Source organism: Vanacampus margaritifer, chromosome 10, assembly GCF_051991255.1.
Source record: "Vanacampus margaritifer isolate UIUO_Vmar chromosome 10, RoL_Vmar_1.0, whole genome shotgun sequence".
In the NCBI taxonomy this organism is placed as follows: domain Eukaryota; kingdom Metazoa; phylum Chordata; class Actinopteri; order Syngnathiformes; family Syngnathidae; genus Vanacampus; species Vanacampus margaritifer.
In genome coordinates, this window is record NC_135441.1 from 26,498,730 (window position 1) to 26,518,908 (window position 20,179).

The window sequence follows — 20,179 nt, forward strand, 5'->3', positions numbered from 1 at the left end:
CTTCCGTGTTGAGACAATCGTTTCCGCGTCACGTGCCATAGTGAAACGTCACTGTAGTGTTCACTGTTGGTTGAGGCTGACGGGACACTGACCGACCGTTGCGTTAGCTAACGTCGCTGTGTTTCGACCAGGCAGTGCAAAAAGAACCAGCCATTCTTGTTCCGCCATCGCAGCCTTTTCTGCGGACAAGAAATACTTCAATTTAACGCGGGCGTGATATTCGACGACTCACACATACAATGAGACGGCGAATAGAGTTTGGTTATTTGCTTCTTTTCTTTCTAGTCTCGCGTTTCTGCTCGTGCTCGGCGTTCTATCTTCCGGGTTTAGCCCCAGTTAGTTTTTGCGAGGACGGCGAAGGTGATCCCGATTGCCAGGTAGGGAGAATTGGCCATTTTCTGGTTTCTATAGTAATGCTTTGGATTTCCTGCCGAATTCTGCGCCTTTAACCTCTGTTGGTGTCAATGTTTACGTTGCTAGCTCACGTTAGCATTTCTTTAAGGCCCCGACTATCGGGTGCAAACAGCATGAGCATTGTTATATCGCTGGATGTTAGCTCACTGTGTTTGTTGCACATTTGCACGTTGCCGATCCTTTATTTGTAAGCAAATATGTATAATGGACTAAAATAGTATGTTACAGTAACCACAAAATATCTTATTTGACGCGAGTCTCAATCGATTGTTTCTCACCTTGTATTTAATATTTCAATTTCTTTACATCTCGAAGGCGCAATGATGTCGAAAGGACAGAAACGAAAAGAGCGCAAACATTGGTAGTTGAAAAGTCAAACGTTTTTGATCATTGCAATGGTGCAATAACCGTTATAATAATTGTGTCGAGTTTGAATGATCTTCATGATCTAACACAGTTCGGTTGTATTTAGGTACAACTTTTTGTCCTCCTTATGTAAGTGCAGTGTTCAAACTAGCAATGTTAACAATGGCTTAAGACCTCATCAAATGTACGTTATAATAATTTAAAAAAACATAAACTAAAACTACATTCTTTTTAAGGTGGCGTAAAACTATATTCCAGAGTATGCAGCATAAAAAGAGAAAGCCATTATAGCAACTACAGTACAAATGTGCCCATAAAGAGTGATTAGTGCTTAAAAAAATACTTCACGCTATTTCAGCAGATTTTCTTTTAAAATGACTTTTAGTTTCAAATTTACACAAGTCAGGATAATAATACAAAAAAAAAAACAGGGACCTATGGGATTAAATTTCTGTCCCTCCCTTCTCGTAAATAACAGTAGTGGCTTGTTGTCTTTAAATATTTTGTAAATAAAATTGAGTATCACTGAGTAACTTAAAGATATGCGACCAGTTCAGTGTGTACTCCGCCTACCACCCATAGACAGCCGGGATAGGCTCCAGCATGCCCGTGACCTTCATGAGGATAAGCGGTTTGGAAAATGGATGGATGTTTACAAACGGCGACGGAAAAACGTCAGACAGCACTTTTGAGACACAAACCTTTAGCAACATGTTGGCAACCTGAAATTATCCTTCAATTTCGACTGTTTCCTTCACCTTGCATCCAAATGACACTGACATACACATTTCGTGTGCCTACAGAAAGAGATACAGCTGTTTGTCAATCGCTTGGATTCCGTAGAGTCCGTCCTGCCTTATGAATATGATGTGTAAGTGACTCTCTTTGCACATTCTGAAAGCGCATTGTCAACACGAGTAACCCTGCCCTCATCGTATGTGATACATTTGTTACAGATTCGACTTTTGCAAGGATGCCAAGGAAATGAGGCCTTCGGAGAATCTCGGACAGGTGTTGTTTGGGGAGCGCATCGAGTCCTCGCCATACAAAGTGCGTCTTGCCAGAAAACCTAAGCCTGTGTAATTTGTTGCTTATTTTAAATGCTTATTCACCCCCCTTGAGTCTAAAATAAATGTCTTTGTGTAGTTCAAATTCAAACAAGATGTCAAGTGTGAGGCGGTGTGCACCAAAACGTACAAGAAGGACAACCATGAGGACATTACCCGATTGGATTTTATCAAAATGGGAATGCAGCTCAACTATCAGCACCACTGGTTTGTGAAGTTGCAGTTTAGCCGAGCTTATCTAGATTTTGTTTGCTTACCGTAGCCGAGAAAAAAATGTTTGGTATTTTGAGTGGCGCTTGTCATTGTTTCAGGATCATCGACAATATGCCTGTCACGTGGTGCTATGACGTCGAAGACAAGCAGATATATTGCAACCCCGGCTTTCCCATTGGTTGCTTTGTGACTGCGGATGGCCGACCTAAGGATGCTTGTGTTATTAATGTGAGCTGAAATTCTGTTTTATTTGGTATACAAACAAGACGCCAAAATGTATTATATGACGCAATGTGTTGAACTTCTTTCACATTCCTAACCTTAATCTTTTGAAAATGTTTCCCCTCCAGGCCAATTTCAACCAGAAGAAGACATTTTACGTTTTCAACCACGTTGACATCAAGATCTCTTACCACAAAGGAGCCGCTGACGGGTGGACGGGAGCTCGGCTGGTTGGTGCCACGCTGGAGCCCAAGAGGTAAACACTGGAACCTTAAATGTGCTATCATCGGAGACAATTATGATCATGTGTTCAAACGTTTTATAAATGTTAGGGAACAATAGAAATAAGAAAAATAAATCTGCTTCAGAAGAAAACTATTGCCAATGTAAAACCAACATTAATTGTAGAACAAATGTTCAAAGTAACAATTTGATGCTCTAAACTGAACTTAAAGGGAAAGAGGTATTATTGAGCTAAAAAGCTAATTAGTGACAGCCAACCAACACAATGTGTACTCACTGCTTAAACTCTTGATGACTTTTCACAACCAACCCCATTGAAGTAACCTTTGAGATGTTCACTTTCTACCAAGATTAGTTGAGGTTTGAATGTAAGTGGCTTTCGAAGCATAGATTTGTTAAAGATAGTTTTTATGTGGCTTTTAATGTGTATTTTTCCTGACAGTTTTGGTTGGTATTCCATTGTATCAAGTATTTTTGCTTTAGCTGTTTTATTGTTGTACAGATGATTTTTTTTCCCGCCCTTCCACAATAGTATCAAACACGCAGATGAGAAGAACCCAAACTGCGAAAGCACCACCCCAATGGAGGTGCCGAGCCAGTTCACCAACGACGTGTCCATCGTTTACACCTACTCTGTCACGTTTGAGGTAAATCTTTGTATTAATATGATAATAGAATACATGTGTTATAAATGCTACACAACGGAACATGTGACCTTTTTTTACAGGAGAACAACGAGATCAAGTGGGCTTCCAGGTGGGACTACATCCTGGTCTCGATGCCGCACACAAACATCCAGTGGTTTAGGTAGGAGCACTTTTTTCCATCTTCGTATTTGCACAACTGTTGTCACCAGTTGCTTACGCATATTCTGTGAATGTCTTGGTCGTTAGCATCATGAACTCCTTAGTCATCGTGCTCTTCCTGTCCGGCATGGTGGCCATGATCATGCTCAGAACGCTGCACAAGGACATTGCCAGATACAACCAGGTGGACCAGGTACAAGCATCATCCACACTTGGCATGTGCACCATCATTACAAAAGGTTCAACAAGCGGAGGACATAAAATGGCTGACTCCCGAAGGCTTACATTAGACTGTGAAACAGAGTTACATTGCCACCCCACAAGAGCCAGCATTATCCGCCATTACCTTTTTACACAGAACTCGGCTAAGTAGGATATTGAAGCTCTGTGTGTCCTTTCACACAGCATCCTGCAATCAGATAATTAGATGAGGGTGAAAAAAGAAAAACCTACAATGGATGGGGCATTACTGTATTCTCAACAAAGCTTTGGTAAAAACAAAACGTTAAAAGTGAGCTATGCATAAGCCAGCAATTTTCCCCTTTGAGCTACAAAGTGAGCCGTAATGGAGGCACAATGGCACCAAAAAATATTCCAAATGTTTTCAACATTTTTGAAAAAATTTACTCGACATTATTGTACTTTATAGAAAGAAACAATAACGGTGTTGCTGCACTGGTTATGTTCAAAATGTCTTACGTTGATGCTAATTTTGTTAGCCTGTTTAAGACGTTTTGCGTTGTCTGTTAGCAATAAGCTAGTAGACTGTTGTTAAGTTTTGCAGTTGTGGTTAGAATTGGTATCGAATAATGGGAATCATTTAATAATGGTGTCTTGTAAATTGACATCCCGTTGTACTTCACAGCAGACGGTGATGCTTCTGTTATCTCAAATAATCAACCGATGGACAGAATGCGCCAAAGTGCTCGCATTTGCTATAAACAAACCCCGCGATATTTGCTTGGTTCTGTGTAAATGACAAAGATAAAACCCAGAACTTCTCTTGGCTTCAGTTTGAATCACATCATTTTTCTTTGTTAGGTATGAATGAAGTCCTGTATTATACGACTAGTAACTATCAAATAAAGACACAATTTTAAATGGCTTTTTAACTCTTTGACTGCCAGACGTTTTCAGAAAAGGGATGCCTTGGGTGCCAGCCGATTTAAGCATTTTTGACTGATCTTTCAAGGTCCACAGAAAATTATGTGTTTGGACTATGGAAACACACATACTACCAAATGAAAGATTGGACTCTCATCTTTCATCAGAAAAAAAAGTTTGTTTCTACCTTATTCCGTTTTTCAGTAATCAACAAAAGAAAATGGTTAGTTTCACCTCTGTTTTGAAAAAAAAAACGTATTTTAACGTCTTTGGCACTCCTCCATAGGATTTTACTAAACGTTATTTAACGTTTTTTGGCAGTCAAAGAGTTAATCAGCGGTGGCCTTGAATTGGCGACTCCCTAGAATCTTAAGATCCACTCATCTCGCGAAGGTGGAGCTTTTCCTCATGGTTGTCACATCAGTGAATTCTCCAGTGTAAAATACTTTTGAGACCTGAACGTGTTGTTACATTTCGCAGGAAAACTTGATAAAGGTTCCATCGACCAAGCAGAAATCCACTCCCTTTTATGTAAGCCTGCTGAAAAGCAAACACACTTGTGGCCCTTCAATCAGGTGTCTGGGTGAGACTGAAGCACAAGCACACATGAGAGGAATGTAAAATGTGGTGTGACTATTTGAGTATAACCGTATAGTTATAAAGTTTCTACTGATTGGATTTGCAGCACACCAAATTTTACAGTTCTCAGCGTTCACCTTTTGTGGCTTTGCTGGCAAGCTTTGAGCCGCCAGGTACAACTCACTGCGTGGTTGGTGGCTGGTTAAACTTTAGCCTGCAATTTGCACACGATTGATTTTCCGTCTCACTTGCCCTTTTGCAGGAAGACGCACAGGAGGAGTCGGGCTGGAAGCAGGTGCACGGCGATGTGTTCCGCCCGCCCAGGAAAGGCATGCTGCTCTCCATATTCCTCGGACAAGGAACGCAGATCTTCATCATGACTTTCATCACACTCTGTAAGATCACACAATAAATAAGGAATGATGTCATGAGGTAAACGGGTAGAACTACTTGAAAGGTGAGCCAGAATTCAAACGGGAGAGATCTTATTGCTGTGTAAGGTGGAAGATATTTTTTTCGGGGGTGGGGGGAATATTCAGAGCAAAATTTGCGAGGAAAAAAACGCAGAAACTTACAACAAATACACCTAGTGTAGCGATAGTCTAATGCGAGTATTCGTTGGTGGCTAAACTTTATATAAATGAAAAGGTAAGATTGAGACTGATTCATTCTTAATTTAAACTTTAGTCGTCATACACGGCAGCTAGAGCGACAACACTTCCTGATCCCCTATCAGCTGACTTAACACTGACCAATCAGAAGCTAGCATACTTTAGGCAAATGCAAGTGAATGACGGAGAGCGGCTGATTTGACGGTTTCTTGCAAATTTGCCACTTTATAAAGACGCAAATTTATACGCTACGTGTATTTCTCGTAAGTTTCACGAGTTTTTTTCCCTGCAAATTTGTAACTCTTTGACTGCCAGACGTTTTCAGAAAAGGGATGCCTTGGGTGCCAGCCGATTTAAGCATTTTTGACTGATCTTTCAAGGTCCACAGAAAATTATGTGTTTGGACTATGGAAACACACATACTACCAAATGAAAGATTGGACTCTCATCTTTCATCAGAAAAAAAAGTTTGTTTCTACCTTATTCCGTTTTTCAGTAATCAACAATAGAAAATGGTTAGTTTCACCTCTGTTTTGAAAAAAAACGTCTTTTAACGTCTTTGGCACTCCTCCATAGGATTTTACTAAACGTTATTTAACGTTTTTGGCAGTCAAAGAGGTAACTGGGGTTTTTTTTTCTTGGAATATTGCCCCCACCCTCTAAGAAAATATATATATATATTTGTACGTGGCCCTAAAACGCCGTCGTCATTTTCAAACATCCGCTTAGTTTGCGTTTTAGAAAATGAAAGTGTAACATGGCTATTAACACAAACACAGCTGATAACGCAGGAGATAACAGAAGAATGCATTCAACATGGTGGACTTGTACAGGTTAGGGTCACTTTAAAGGTGGAAAAAGTTTTGAAATTATTGAAATATGGGGAAAACTGCCCACGAGCGTGTAGACTATCATTATTATCATCATCATTATCTCTGAATATGTTACTTGTTGGTGAATGTAATGGGGTGTTGCTCCTCCGTAGTCTTGGCCTGCCTGGGCTTCCTCTCCCCAGCCAACAGGGGCGCACTCATGACGTGCGCCGTGGTCCTCTGGGTCCTGCTCGGCACCCCCGCCGGCTACGTGTCGGCACGCCTCTATAAAAGTAAGATGGCTGACAAGAAGCTACAGACAAGTGAATGTGTGCCCCTTCTTAATATGATTTTTGTGTTTTATTGCAGCTTTTGGAGGGGAGAAGTGGAAGACAAACGTCCTGTTGACGGCGCTCCTGTGCCCGGGGTTGGTTCCCTCACCCAAAAAAGGGCTCCTATGTGCTTCACTCATTTCTGTCCTTGTGTCAATATTCCCTCGCCTCCGCCCTCTTCTGCAGGATCGTGTTTGCCGACTTCTTCCTGATGAACCTGATCCTCTGGGTGGAGGGGTCCTCAGCCGCCATCCCTTTTGGGACCCTGGTGGCCATCCTGGCCCTTTGGTTTGGAATTTCTGTGCCACTCACCTTCATCGGCGCCTACTTTGGATTCAAGAAGCCTGTACGTATCTGTCCTCTTGGAATGCCGCTGAACAACAATTTTTCTTGTGGAAAATGATGGCTTCAAAATAACAGTGTCAATAAGTATGATAACAGCTGGAGTCGTACTGCGTGTTGAATGAGTCAACACAATTCATTGTCTAGATCAGGGGTGTCAAACTCACCGCCCAGGGCCCCTACTTGACATGAACGTAAAAGTTAGCGCAGCCCCACACTTTTTGTTCCTAATAAAGATTGGATTGGTTTTGTTTTTTTGTGTTTTTTGAGTAATTGAACCCAAAGATTGGATTAGGGTTGTTTGTTTTTTCTTGAGTAATTGAACCCCCTTTTTTGTGGAATACTTGATCTGGAGTTTGAGACACCTTGTGTTAAAAAAAAAAAAACAGGGATGTGATTTTTCCGCTAATTCGCGGAATTCCGCTTTTTTTATCCCCCCCCCCCCCCAAAAAAAATTTTTTTTTTTTTTTTGTTGTAGTTCATTGTGTATGCACATGACTCCGACAGATAACATCTTCTGCTATAACAAAGACATTTGTGGTATGCTCTAATATGAGTTACTTTTCATTTGGTCATGATACAATTATTTGTTCATGAAATTTGAACTCTTCAACATTATTTATGTGTTAACTTAGTAATCACATTAGTTAGATATGATGATATTCTCAGTGATAGTTTTTAAAAGCAAAGGCAGTCCAATGTTTTTGAATGTGACTGATTTTGAGTTGACTAAAACTGCCATTTTATATGGGATAGTTCAATAGACATTGAAAATTTATGCTGTTGTTTTGTCTATTTCTTTGTCATGTGAGTGCATTGAAAGTACTTAAAAACACGGAAAACCCATGAGCTCCGGGGGGCTGCGCCCCCCTTGTCCCCCCACCAGGGCACTGCCCTGGACCTAGCTGGGTGCCAGCGGCCCCCAGACCCCCGGCTAAATTTTCACATAATTTCACTTTGGTCAAATCACATCCCTGAAAAAAGCTATACATGCATTCTTTTGATACTTTTAACCAAGGTTTTATCAAACATTTTGCCAATTTTACAACTTTCCATGCAGATGTAAAGTCCCCACTTTAAATCCATGATTTATCTTATCATTTTTTATAAACTCTTTTTGTTCTTCAGGCAATTGAACAACCAGTGAGAACAAATCAAATCCCGCGTCAAATTCCCGAGCAGTCGTTCTTCACCAAGCCCATCCCGGGCATCGTCATGGGCGGCATCCTACCCTTCGGCTGCATCTTCATCCAGCTCTTCTTCATCCTCAACAGCATTTGGTAAGCAGGCACAACTCGAAACCCTCGCCCCGGCCAGCGCTCAACTCGCCGTGTGAAATGCGTGGCGCTCGTTAGGTCCCACCAGATGTACTACATGTTCGGCTTCCTGTTCCTGGTGTTCATCATTTTGCTCATCACCTGCTCCGAGGCCACGATTCTGCTCTGCTACTTCCACTTATGTGCTGAGGTACCTTTAAAACCACGTATCACGCCGTCACATACATTTTGGTTGGTTAAAGTGAGGATTTGCAAAAAAAAAAAAAAAGTCATTTATGAGCACTAGATGGTGCCAGCAAACTTTAAAACCAGCAGCTTTTTGGCTGATTGTGAACACTACATAAAAAAAAAAAAAAGTCATTACAGTCAAAGTCAATGTGAACAAATGATACAAAACATGAAACTAGCAGTGATGTCCTGGTGTTCGAAGCCTTTGAGAAACTGATATTCGAACAGGCATATTATAAATTATATCCTCTGTGTAAAACTGCTAATATTACTGTAGCTTACTGTGAAATAGTTATAGTATATTTACCAATTATTTAATAGTTTATAGTTATACAATTGTTAAATCAATAAATACATTCAATTGTTTCAATTATAAAACATAATAAAACAATGTTACATTTATAGTAACCATTTTATATAAAATATGTAAGTTTATTGTTATATAACATATATATTTGACATTTTGTATTAAGTAATGCTTATTTCACATTATATATTGTAATACAAATGAAAAATATCTTATTTATTTACAATAAACAACTTAGCCATTAATGCGAAATTTTAAATGTAAAATTGTTTTCATTCGTATTTTATAATGCGCAAGGAAAACACTTTTTAAAAAGATGTATATCTAAAATGATAAATTTTTACGAACATTTGATATTATTCACAAGAAATCAGTAAATTATTGAAAGGGATCAACAAATAAAAAACTATATTAGAGGAAAAAATGTCAGACATAAATAGTGTGTGTGTGTAAAACAATATCTTAGCAAGTATTTGTGCATTCCTGACTTGTCATCCTTGCGTCACGCGCGTGCAGGACTACCACTGGTGGTGGCGTTCCTTCCTGACAAGCGGCTTCACAGCGGTTTATCTCTTCATATACGCCGTTCACTATTTCTTCTCCAAGCTGCAAATCATCGGCGCGGCCAGCACATTCCTTTACTTTGGATACACCATGATCATGGTCCTCATCTTCTTCCTGTTCACAGGTGAGCCACACACGAAGATTATTAATTTTGTGCAATTGAGAAGCCCGATGAAGTTTTACAACGTTTGTCGAAGTCCAAAGGGTCTTAAAGAAATACAACACCGGGAAGTAGTCTGAGCTTCTAGTGCAACGTATTGTTTGCTCTTGATTGCGTCAGCGCTGATAAAAGTCCATTCACGAGCAGTCATGCCTTTACCGTCATGAGCCACTTCTCATCTAAGGCTCTGTCAAAACAAACTGTCCCGATAAAGACAGTGACGCTCACTTTTGATTGACTCAGTCTAGCCGGGTCGACTCCATTCCACCATTTTGTGTTGATGCCATTTATACCAATGGTTTTTAGAGCCGTTGCCCTTGGGCTTCACAAAATAATCTGCCATAAATGATTATGTTGTGCATTCTTTTTAAAAGTGCGACAGCCATATGGGGACCAACTCGCCAATAAATTGAATAAACCAATTATTATTATTATTTTTTTTTTTTACAGGAGAGCTCAGTATTGGTCGTTCGATTTGACCATCATTGCTCTCCTTTTTTTTTTTTTTTTTTTTTTTTTTAAATCCAACAAATCAATTAAAAAAAATTTAATAAATGTTTTTTTTTTTTTAAATACATATACATATATATATACACATATACACACATATATATATATATACCCTTTTTTTTGTATGTGGGTCAGTATGTGTATGTGCGTGTGTGTGTGCGTGCGTGCGTGCGTGCGAGCGAGCGTGTGTGTATTCATCAGTTCACCTAAAGCCCATTAAAAAAAAATCCCATACTAATAATATAATATAATAATAAATTGCCAGATGCAGAAACATCAATGTAAGTTATCACGATGTAGTGGCTCTCGCTAACAGACAGAATTAAGTAACCGGAATTAGGTTAAAAAATTCTATATACGTAGACCATGTTTCTATAAATTTTGATATTTGGTTTTTATTTGAGGCAGATATTTTTTCCATTAAAATGTGATTTATGAGGAGGTTAGACCATTGGTCGATATTCAGAGTTTGTTTGTTTTTCCAGTTAACAAGAATTGTTTTTTTAGCGATAGTAAGGGCTACAAGTGTAGATTGAAATTGTTTATGTGGTAAGTCAGTTGTTGTTAGGTCACCTAGCAAACACAAGTTTGGAGATAAAGGTATCCTACAACCAATTAAAATTTGATACGTGAGGGAAAGTTTTCTTCTTGAAAACATGGCTTGTAAATATTGAGTGGCCAATACAGTTTTTATTGGATAATATGGTATTCATATTTATTTTATTTAAAAGCCATCTTGGATCCTGACATGTGAAAGAAATCCTACAAAACTGCGTATCATGTGATGTTAACAGGGATGTGATTTTTCCGCTAATTCACGGAATTCCGTTCATTTGTGGTATGCTCTAATATGAGTTACTTTTCATTTGGTCATGATACAATTATTTGTTCATGAAATTTGAACTCTTCAACTTTATTTATGTGTTAACTTAATAATCACATTAGTTAGATATGATGATATTCTCAGTGATAGTTTTTAAAAGCAAAGGCAGTCCAATGTTTTTGAATGTGACTGATTTTGAGTTGACTAAAACTGCCATTTTATATGGGATAGTTCAATATACATTGAAAATTTATGCTGTTGTTTTGTCTATTTCTTTGTCACGTGAGTGCATTGAAAGTACTTAAAAACACGGAAAACCCATGAGCTCCGGGGGTCCCTTGACCTAGCTGGGTGCCAGCGGCCCCCAGACCCCCGGCTAAATTTTCAGATAATTTCACTTTGGTCAAATCACATCCCTGGTTTATAAATGAACGCACCGTGTTAAAATGGACACACGCACAAAGAGGATAAAAGCCGTAGATCACCAGTAAATGTAACATCTCACCCCTTCCATGTCACACAGAGGAAGACGCTGCTGCACTATAGTGCCAGATAAGAAAGAAAAAAAAAAGTTCTAACCGTTGACATTATCTTAAGACGGAGCTGCAAAGTTGCGCGGGGGGGGGACGAGATGTCAAAATATTATCGCCGGGGAATAATCCAAGCAAAACATGATCACGTTCCCGCCTTGCTTCTACTTTGCAGCTCAATAATCCTAATCTTCGCTATTTTGGTCTTTTTCACCCCGTCCTTATTTTGATCTCGACGTAATTCACGCGTGGACTGTAAAGATCACAGAGAAAAGACCGACTTCTTAAATTTAGCAAAATAGTTTTTTTTTTTTTTTTTTTAAATGACTGAAGTGATACACTGTTTTTTTTCTTAAGTTTGTGTTGCATGGATAACTTTTTGGTTGCAAAGAAGCAAAAGTTGAAGTGATGCAGTATCTCGCAAAAGGTAGTAGTACGCACCTCACGTTTTTTGTGACTCATCTGCGTATCTTTATTATTTAGGCTCTATATCGGCTTTAAAAAAATCATGTAGGCTTTTAAACGCCAGGCAACAAAATGTATCAATAACATGACTAAGTTGTCGTTTTTCTTCTTCTTCTTCTTCTTCTCAGGAACAATCGGCTTCTTCGCTTGCTTCTGGTTCGTGAATAAGATCTACAGCGTGGTCAAGGTGGACTAGAGGACGGAAGTGGACCGCGAGCGGGAGATAGCGTAAGAGACTGTTGTGGCCGTCTGTCCACGTGACGGCGACATGTTTGAAAGGACAAGAAGTGAGACATTGTCATTCATCACCGACAAGACCCCCACGAGCCGAACCCGTCCTCTTTTTTTTGTGCTTTAAAAACCTCGGTCGTCCCATCGTTTTCTTTGGAGCGTTAACTCTCGACTGCTAATACTCTGAGCGGCACCGTTACCAACTAACGGTGGGGGTGGGGGGGGGGGCTTGTTGTCATTGTGAACACTTTGTGGGATAAAAAAAAAACACTTTCCCCCCTCCTGCTAAATGTTAATGGTCTTCTTTTTTTTGGTTTACTTTAATGGCGGAAGAAAAAACTGCTTGTACATATATTGTATAGACAGAACGAAGGAAAAAAATGCTCATGACTTTCTGTTCTCATTTTAGGGCTTTAAATCTTGAACTATATCAGCCTGTATTGTAGTTGGGAAAGCATATAAAACACTGACTGACATATGTTGCTGATAACATGTCTCTTTTCTTTTTGTATTTATGTGTTTGTTTTGAATCAAAGGCGCCTGGCGTCGTCGATTTCTGCCGCTCGAGCGGCTGCGGCATGTTCCAAAATGGAGGATATTTTTCATTTCGTAGGCATCTGTGAATTCACTGATTTAACTTTTTTTGTTTTTGTTTGCTTCACTGGGGAAGAGGAGGGATGGGGAGTTGGTTGGTGGTCACACGCGGTGATATGTTTTGCAAATATATACAATAATACAATGTCACACTTTGTATAAGCCACTTGAATGTATACGAAAACATGGATACCTTATGTATTTTCTTGTTTGCCGTCTGGTTTGGAAATGAAGACAAGTTTGATCGCTCAGTTTACAAGCAAGACGCAAATGTTTTTTTGACGTTTATAGCCGTCAATGGCAGTGAATGAATAAAAAAAGAAAAAAGATGATTAAAAGTTCAGGGCGTCAGGCGATTAAAGTTTTTAGTTGTACTGTAATTAATCGCACGACTTCACTAGTTAACTTGCGATTAATCACAAATTTCATATCTGTTCTAAATGTACAATAAAAAAAATCTAGGTTTCTTACAATTGTTAACAAAAGTCGGCAAAAAATTTAACTAATAGAAATAGTTCAAATGAATTTTTGACGTTTATAGCCGACAATGGCAGTGAATGAGTTAAGAAACAAAGCAAATGAAAATTTATCATTTAGATGTTTTTTTTTTAATGATGTTTTTGTATATAAAAGCACATGTAACACTTAACCATGAATATAATCCACTCTTGTTCAACAGACTTTTTCTGGTGATACTGGAAGTAATACAAAATCACGCACACAAAAAAGTTTCAAGTCACATAAAAAAAAAAGCAACAGCACTTAATGTTGTCATCACTTTTACAGGCGTACAATGAAATAATCCTGAATGAGCGGCTGACAAAAAAAAAATGCTCGCCTTAATAGCGGCTCATCGGTCGTCGCTAAACACTGAGTAACTTATCATACCTCAACTATTACAATTACTTGGTCCTTTTAAAGCTGCTTTACATATTAAGAATATGTTTTTTTAAGGTTGGGGTTGCAAATACTGATGTAAATTATTCAGGCAGTAAAAGTGCAACAGTCCCTTGTCAGGTTGAGAGGTGGCAGCTAACTTTTAACTTCAGCAGATTTTGTGCCTGACGTTAGTTGAAATGAACAGCAATCAACTATTGTAAAGGCCGGCAACCACGCGTTGACCTCGATACTTGTAACCCTTCAGAAATATTGCAATAACAAAGAAGTCTTTCTTTTAAAATGTCCTTGTGTGCATTGACAGGCGCAATCAATCACCATCTATGTTTGGAAAAATTGCTCGTTAGTTTTTGCAATGACGTGAAAATCTTCACCCGCTCAAGCAGATTTATTCCAAACACGAGCACTAGTACAGACACGAGCCGTACTGTATCCAAAACACACCCTGAGTCGACTGGCTGGAGGCGAATTTGCTCCCGCTAAAATATTAACCACGACGGATCGACGAGCAGGATGGCCTCCGGATTTCAAATGTCCAATATCATTTACCAAACAACAGCAAACATTTACATTTGTGCAGAGCCACAATCGATCTAAAGCAAGTACAGTACGTTTTTAACATCTTAAACTAATTTCAATAATGAATCGAGCTTCAGATCCATTCCTTATTGGATGTTGTTCCATTTTAGCCTACGTCACAATCATGGAGTCTTGACTGCATACAGAATAACATACAAAACAATCTGCCATCGTAAATATTAAACAGGATTAAATTTATGATCTCCGAGCAGAACACCACTTAATAATCGTTCAGGATAAACTTTTAGAGAAAGGTCAAATTTTGGATTCACCCGTAAAATTATACAGCAATCCCCCCTTCCATTGTCATACATAAATACCCTATTTAAATACATCCTAAACATGTTTTAACAGCATTTACAGCACTTTTTTTTTTAAAGGCCTTTAAACACACTTTAAAAATAATACACATTTCAAAACAAAATACATTTAGAGAGAGCAAGAGCAAATAACACAACTATTGCACAGTGTTTCCTCTATTTTATTGTAAGAGGATTTATTTTCACATCGTTACATTATATGTATTTGTGGGGATCTATTTTGTTTCTGATTTGGGGGGGACGGAACTACAGTGTTGTAAATGAGCGCGAGTGGCGGAAGGATACATTGAAAAAGAAACAGCATTCGGAGACGGAATGGCTCCAGCACAACTTTATTGCAGTCCAGTCAACACAACCTGTCGGAATGTATCCTTCCGCCACTCGCGCTCATTTATAATACTGTAGTTCCTTTCCCCCAAATCAGAAACAAAATAGATCCCCACAAATACATATAATATAACAATGTGAAAATAAAATCGTCTTACATAATCATCTCACAATATACATCAATAATCATGCCCAAAGTTGTGCATTTGAAAATGAATGTAGAGCAGTTGCTTTCTGTAGGTGCAAAAAGCCGGATTTCGGTGGATGACTTCCTGTTTTGTTCTTCATCTTTCCGATTTACACCGTCTCAAACTAAATTAATTTGGCGCCACCTAGTGGGCGATCATTGAATTACAATCAATGTAAACAAGAGTCGGACCAAGAAAGAGGAGTTATTAACTGTACAAAAAAATAGCAGGACGGCGAGCGTGGAAATTACGATGGAGGTGTGTTTACTGAAATCCATTTTAGGCTCAGCTCAGCTCAGTGGGCGATCATTGAATTACAATCAATGTAAACAAGAGTCGGACCAAGAAAGAGGAGTTATTAACTGTACAAAAAAATAGCAGGACGGCGAGCGTGGAAATTACGATGGAGGTGTGTTTACTGAAATCCATTTTAGGCTCAGCCTAAAAATTCACCTGAAAGCCAAATATCCGTAAAATTGTGTGAGTTTGTCCCACCATTTGACCTCTATGCACTCTGTTTGCCGTGGACGGCGGGCTCCTGCTCGGAGCTGACGCTGGTCATGGTGGTCTCCTTGCGGCTGTCCCTGGACCTCCTCTCGAAGGTGGGCGACGACGACGTGGTGCACTCCTCCCACGTCTGCAGTGGGAAGACCCTGGCAGCCAGGCTGGGCAGATGAGGGTTGGCCCCGGCGCGAGCTTCCCCCGCCGCGGTGAGGCAGGTCTCGGCGGCCGAGCTCCGTCCCCGCTTGCAGAACATCCCGCAGAGCAAAGCCAGGAATTCCTTCCTCACGCTGCGGTGCATGTAACCGTAGATGTAGGGATGCAGGCAGCACTGCAGGAAGAAGAGCACCAAGGCCAGAGAGGACAGCCAGGCGGGTACGTCCGCCCTGGCGCTCATGGAGATGGTGTTCAGTACACTGTAAGGTCCCATACTGAGGACGTAAGACGCCATGATCACAAAGACGACACGCGCGGCCTTGCAGTGGTAGTGGAAGCGTCGGTGCCTCACCCGAGTGGGGTACCCCTTTCCTGACGAGGGGCCGTCCGGTGAACTGGCCTGCCGGGGTGGCGAGCCCATCTGCCCCGGGAAGTCCTGAGGGCGGGGCTGGGAGTAGGATCGCGTCTGTATGGGGTGCACCAGGGCGTTCTGCCTCCGAGCCGCCCGGAATACCATCCAGTAGCACCCGAGCATGACCAGAACCGGCAGCCAGAAGGAGAAGGTGGCGACTACCAGCGAGTAGGACACGCTGTAGGACCAAACCACCGAGCACATCTTGTGACGGTGGTTGAAGTCGATGGAGCCCCAGCCGTACAGGGGCGGCGTGCTCTGCAGGAAGCTGAGCACCCACGTGCAGATGATCAGGTTGGTGCCCAAGTGAGGCGTCATCCGGGTGGGGTAGGACAAAGGGTGGATGATGGCCAGGTAGCGGTCCACCGAGACAACGATGATGGTGTTGACGCCGGCAAAGGCGAAGAGATGCATGAGCACCACCAAGGCCTGGCACAGTCGGGCGTCCAGGGGCCAAACCCCCGGCACGGTGGCTGCGATGGCGAAGGGCATGACCAGGACGGTCTGGAGAAGGTCGGCCAGCAGCAGGTTGAGGACGAAGCGGTTGGCCACGTGCAGGAGCTGAGGCTTCCTCTGGAAAACCAGCAGCACCACCACATTCCCAAACAAGGACACGCAGACGATCACGGATATAAGCGCGATCTTGAGAACGCTGTTGGCCATCGAGCCCCACGCCGGAACGCTACTGGGAAAGTCGGAAGCCAAATCCCAGGGGGCGTCGGTTACATTGAGGCTAAAGGCGGGTGTCTGAGAGCTTGGCATCGTTGTCTGCCGCGTCCCGTCAGGCCCAGTTAGTTCATCGTGAATATCGACGGGACATTTCGGTTGCAGACAAACTGGGATTTTCGGATTTGATGCCGGGATGTCGCCAAATTGGCCTCTCAGTTTGCATGTTGAGCTCTCGTCAGACACTTCCTCTCACTCGGCAAAAACATGTCACATTAGCAAAATCTGAAGGTGCCATCTGGCCATTGTTTTGGTTTGTTTGTTCGCTTACAAACATTTGAAATTGACGTCACTTTTGCTCCTGTACAGACGATGCAACGACATACGATTGCGTGAACGAAACACCCAAAACGATAACAGACGATTGTTGCAGCGTTGGTGCTTATAACCGCATTACTGTAAAACCAACATCCAATAAATCACATCGCCATCTACTGGCCTGGCATGCGTATTTCAGCATTTTCGTCAACGCTTATCCATGTTGTTTTTTTTACTTGGTGGTTATGTAAACAAAAATTGCACTTCAGCGTGATTAGTGTCTCGTCTGCCGCTATTCCTGTGACTGTCGAGCAATCTTGGATGATTTCGCTTCTCCCTTTCAAAGTCAACAACAACCAGATTTGGCCTCTTCATAAAAAGTCTAAAAATTGTGTTTGAATGTTGGTTCAACAAAGCAGAGCCGGTGGATATGAGACTAATCCATGGCGAAGCGTCTCAGGATGAGGTCCAGATGCAAAAGTCTTCTTGTAGCAAATGTTCTCTTTCTCACCCAAAGACAGCAGGAACCATCGGTATATTAAAAGAAAATGTTTGAATTCAACACTCTAGATCCATAGGATGTAAAAATAGGCCATTGTGTAGCATCCAAATGCAAAGGCCTTCACGTAGCTCACATACAACACCCAAAATTCACAGATTAAACATTTTTCACCGTTTTTTTGTTTTTGTATTTTTTTTTTTTAATCCATGTATGAAACTACATGTTTTGCCTTGATCCATAAAACTGTACTTATGTGTCTGATCGTTACTCCTGTGATTGACAGGTAATCAGTCCCGGGTGATCCCGCCTCTTTCTCAGCCACAAAATCAGCAGGAACCAGCCGTGTACGTGTTTGACGACCAGTTCAGCAATGTACATCCATTTCATCCACGTTGCAGCATCCAGATGTAAAGGGCCTTCGTGTAGCTCACATCTGCAGCAGCACACACGCAAACGTCCACAATGGACGCTCCAGCACGCGCACAGGAGCGAACCTCGGTGAGCTGGCGGGTGTGAGCAAAAAAAGAAGAGCGTCTTTATCCGCTCAAAAATGATGCTGGAGCAGTCGGTACGGGCGAGGCGGCTCGGTTCTCATCATTGCAACCCCCCGAGCTCCTCTCGCAACCTCCCCCCGCCTCCATTTCGGGGCTCCGGTCGATGGCAGCGAGCAGATGCCGCGCGTCTTCACCGCCGCGGGGGGTCTCTCATCCAGACGAGCACATCCTTCCTCTTTCGGATTTCACGCCTCGTCAAATATTTAAGATGGGATCCGCTTTGCCGACTTAACCGTCCGCTGGTGTCGCCGAGGTGTCACACATCCACGAGCGAGGACACCTGCATGATGCGAGGACCGGCTGGAAATTTGTCACCAGCCCCCCCCCCCCCCCCTCCCCAGTCATACAACATCCGCCCCCTCCTTTTTGTGACTGTGCTAGCACGCTTTACACCATGTCTAACACGTCATTTTGCTTTTTTCAATGGTTTAATTTGTTCTCCTCATTGTGCAACAAAAACATTATCTTTAGGGATTGGAACCGCAAATGTCCAATAATACACAATATATAGAATCATGCACTTAAATCATGGCTGTCCTGAGACAAAAAGTAAATCTGTTATACGTCGTTAAAGTGATTCATATTATTTGAAATACGAAATAGCTCAAAATAGCACCCACTGATGCAAACCCCCACACGCCCCCCCCCCCTTCCAGCCTTCTTGCAACTTCCATATCAAATGCAAACGCAAAACAGACGAAACTTTAAATGAGCTTATTTGGGGTCTTCCTTGACATTTTCTACAGGTAGAGAAGACCAAAGGTAAGTCTTCTCTTCTATTTTTCTTTTGAGGCAAAATGCTAACATCAGGCTTCACGAGTAACACTCAAATAAAGTTAGACTTCAGGTAGAGAAGACCAAAGGTAAGTCTACTCTTCTATTTTTCATACCCTTTTTATTGATTTCACCTGTTTCTCATGTGACCAAGAAAAACCTTAAGTTTAGTTTATTGCTAATTTTGCTCTAGCATAGCAGCTAACACAGCTAGCATGTCCTTTTGAGGCAAAATGCTAACATCAGGCTTCATGAGTAACACTCAAATAAAGTTAGACTTCAGGTAGAGAAGACCAAAGGTAAGTCTTCTCTTCTATTTTTCATACCCTTTTTTATTGATTTCACCTGTTTCTCATATGACCAAGAAAAACATTAAGTTTAGTTTAGTTTATTGCTAATTTTGCTCTAGCATAGCAGCTAACACAGCTAGCATGTACTTTTGAGGCAAAATGCTAACATCAGGCTTCATGAGTAACACTCAAATAAAGTTAGACTTCAGGTAGAGAAGACCAAAGGTAAGTCTTCTCTTCTATTTTTCATACCCTTTTTATTGATTTCACCTGTTTCTCACGTGACCAAGAAAAACCTTAAGTTTAGTTTATTGCTAATTTTGCTCTAGCATAGCAGCTAACACAGCTAGCATGTACTTTTGAGGCAAAATGCTAACATCAGGCTTCACGAGTAACACTCAAATAAAGTTAGACTTCAGGTAGAGAAGACCAAAGGTAAGTCTTCTCTTCTATTTTTCATACCCTTTTTTATTGATTTCACCTGTTTCTCATGTGACCAAGAAAAACATTAAGTTTAGTTTAGTTTATTGCTAATTTTGCTCTAGCATAGCAGCTAACACAGCTAGCATGTCCTTTTGAGGCAAAATGCTAACATCAGGCTTCACGAGTAACACTCAAATAAAGTTAGACTTCAGGTAGAGAAGACCAAAGGTAAGTCTTCTATTTTATTTTTCATACCCTTTTTATTGATTTCAGCTGTTTCTCATGTGACCAAGAAAAACCTTAAGTTTAGTTTATTGCTAATTTTGCTCTAGCATAGCAGCTAACACAGCTAGCATGTACCTTTGAGGCAAAATGCTAACATCAGGCTTCATGAGTAACACTCAAATAAAGTTAGACTTCAAATGAAATTCAACTTTCTTTATTTGATTCAAAATGATTCCATTGGTAAAAT

General features: G+C 41.0%; 2 protein-coding genes across 4 annotated transcripts; one reads left to right on the plus strand and one right to left on the minus strand.

The window, feature by feature from the left end:
- The first annotated feature begins 43 nt into the window (after positions 1–43).
- Positions 44–13,141, plus strand: tm9sf5 (transmembrane 9 superfamily protein member 5). 2 transcript variants are annotated; one of them, XM_077577552.1, is made up of 18 exons: positions 44–377; positions 1,584–1,651; positions 1,737–1,830; positions 1,927–2,054; positions 2,159–2,288; positions 2,411–2,538; positions 3,058–3,172; positions 3,253–3,332; positions 3,419–3,524; positions 4,916–4,966; positions 5,277–5,409; positions 6,611–6,730; positions 6,807–6,864; positions 6,956–7,115; positions 8,240–8,391; positions 8,467–8,578; positions 9,440–9,611; positions 12,104–13,141. In XM_077577552.1, exons 1-18 carry the CDS (start codon positions 240–242, stop codon positions 12,169–12,171), a joined length of 2,013 nt encoding a protein of 670 aa, XP_077433678.1. In that variant the 5' UTR covers positions 44–239; the 3' UTR covers positions 12,172–13,141. The 2 variants fall into 2 exon arrangements, with proteins under 2 accessions (XP_077433678.1, XP_077433679.1); XM_077577553.1 differs by lacking the exon at positions 4,916–4,966.
- Positions 13,142–15,019: 1,878 nt separating this feature from the next.
- On the minus strand, positions 15,020–18,509 carry gpr101 (G protein-coupled receptor 101). Of its 2 annotated transcripts, XM_077578038.1 has the most exons (2): positions 16,121–18,509; positions 15,020–15,943 (listed from the first exon to the last, which is right to left on the minus strand). In XM_077578038.1, exons 1-2 carry the CDS (start codon positions 16,940–16,942, stop codon positions 15,617–15,619), a joined length of 1,149 nt encoding a protein of 382 aa, XP_077434164.1. In that variant the 5' UTR covers positions 16,943–18,509; the 3' UTR covers positions 15,020–15,616. The 2 variants fall into 2 exon arrangements, with proteins under 2 accessions (XP_077434164.1, XP_077434163.1); XM_077578037.1 differs by having other exon boundaries at positions 15,020–18,509.
- Positions 18,510–20,179: the final 1,670 nt, after the last annotated feature.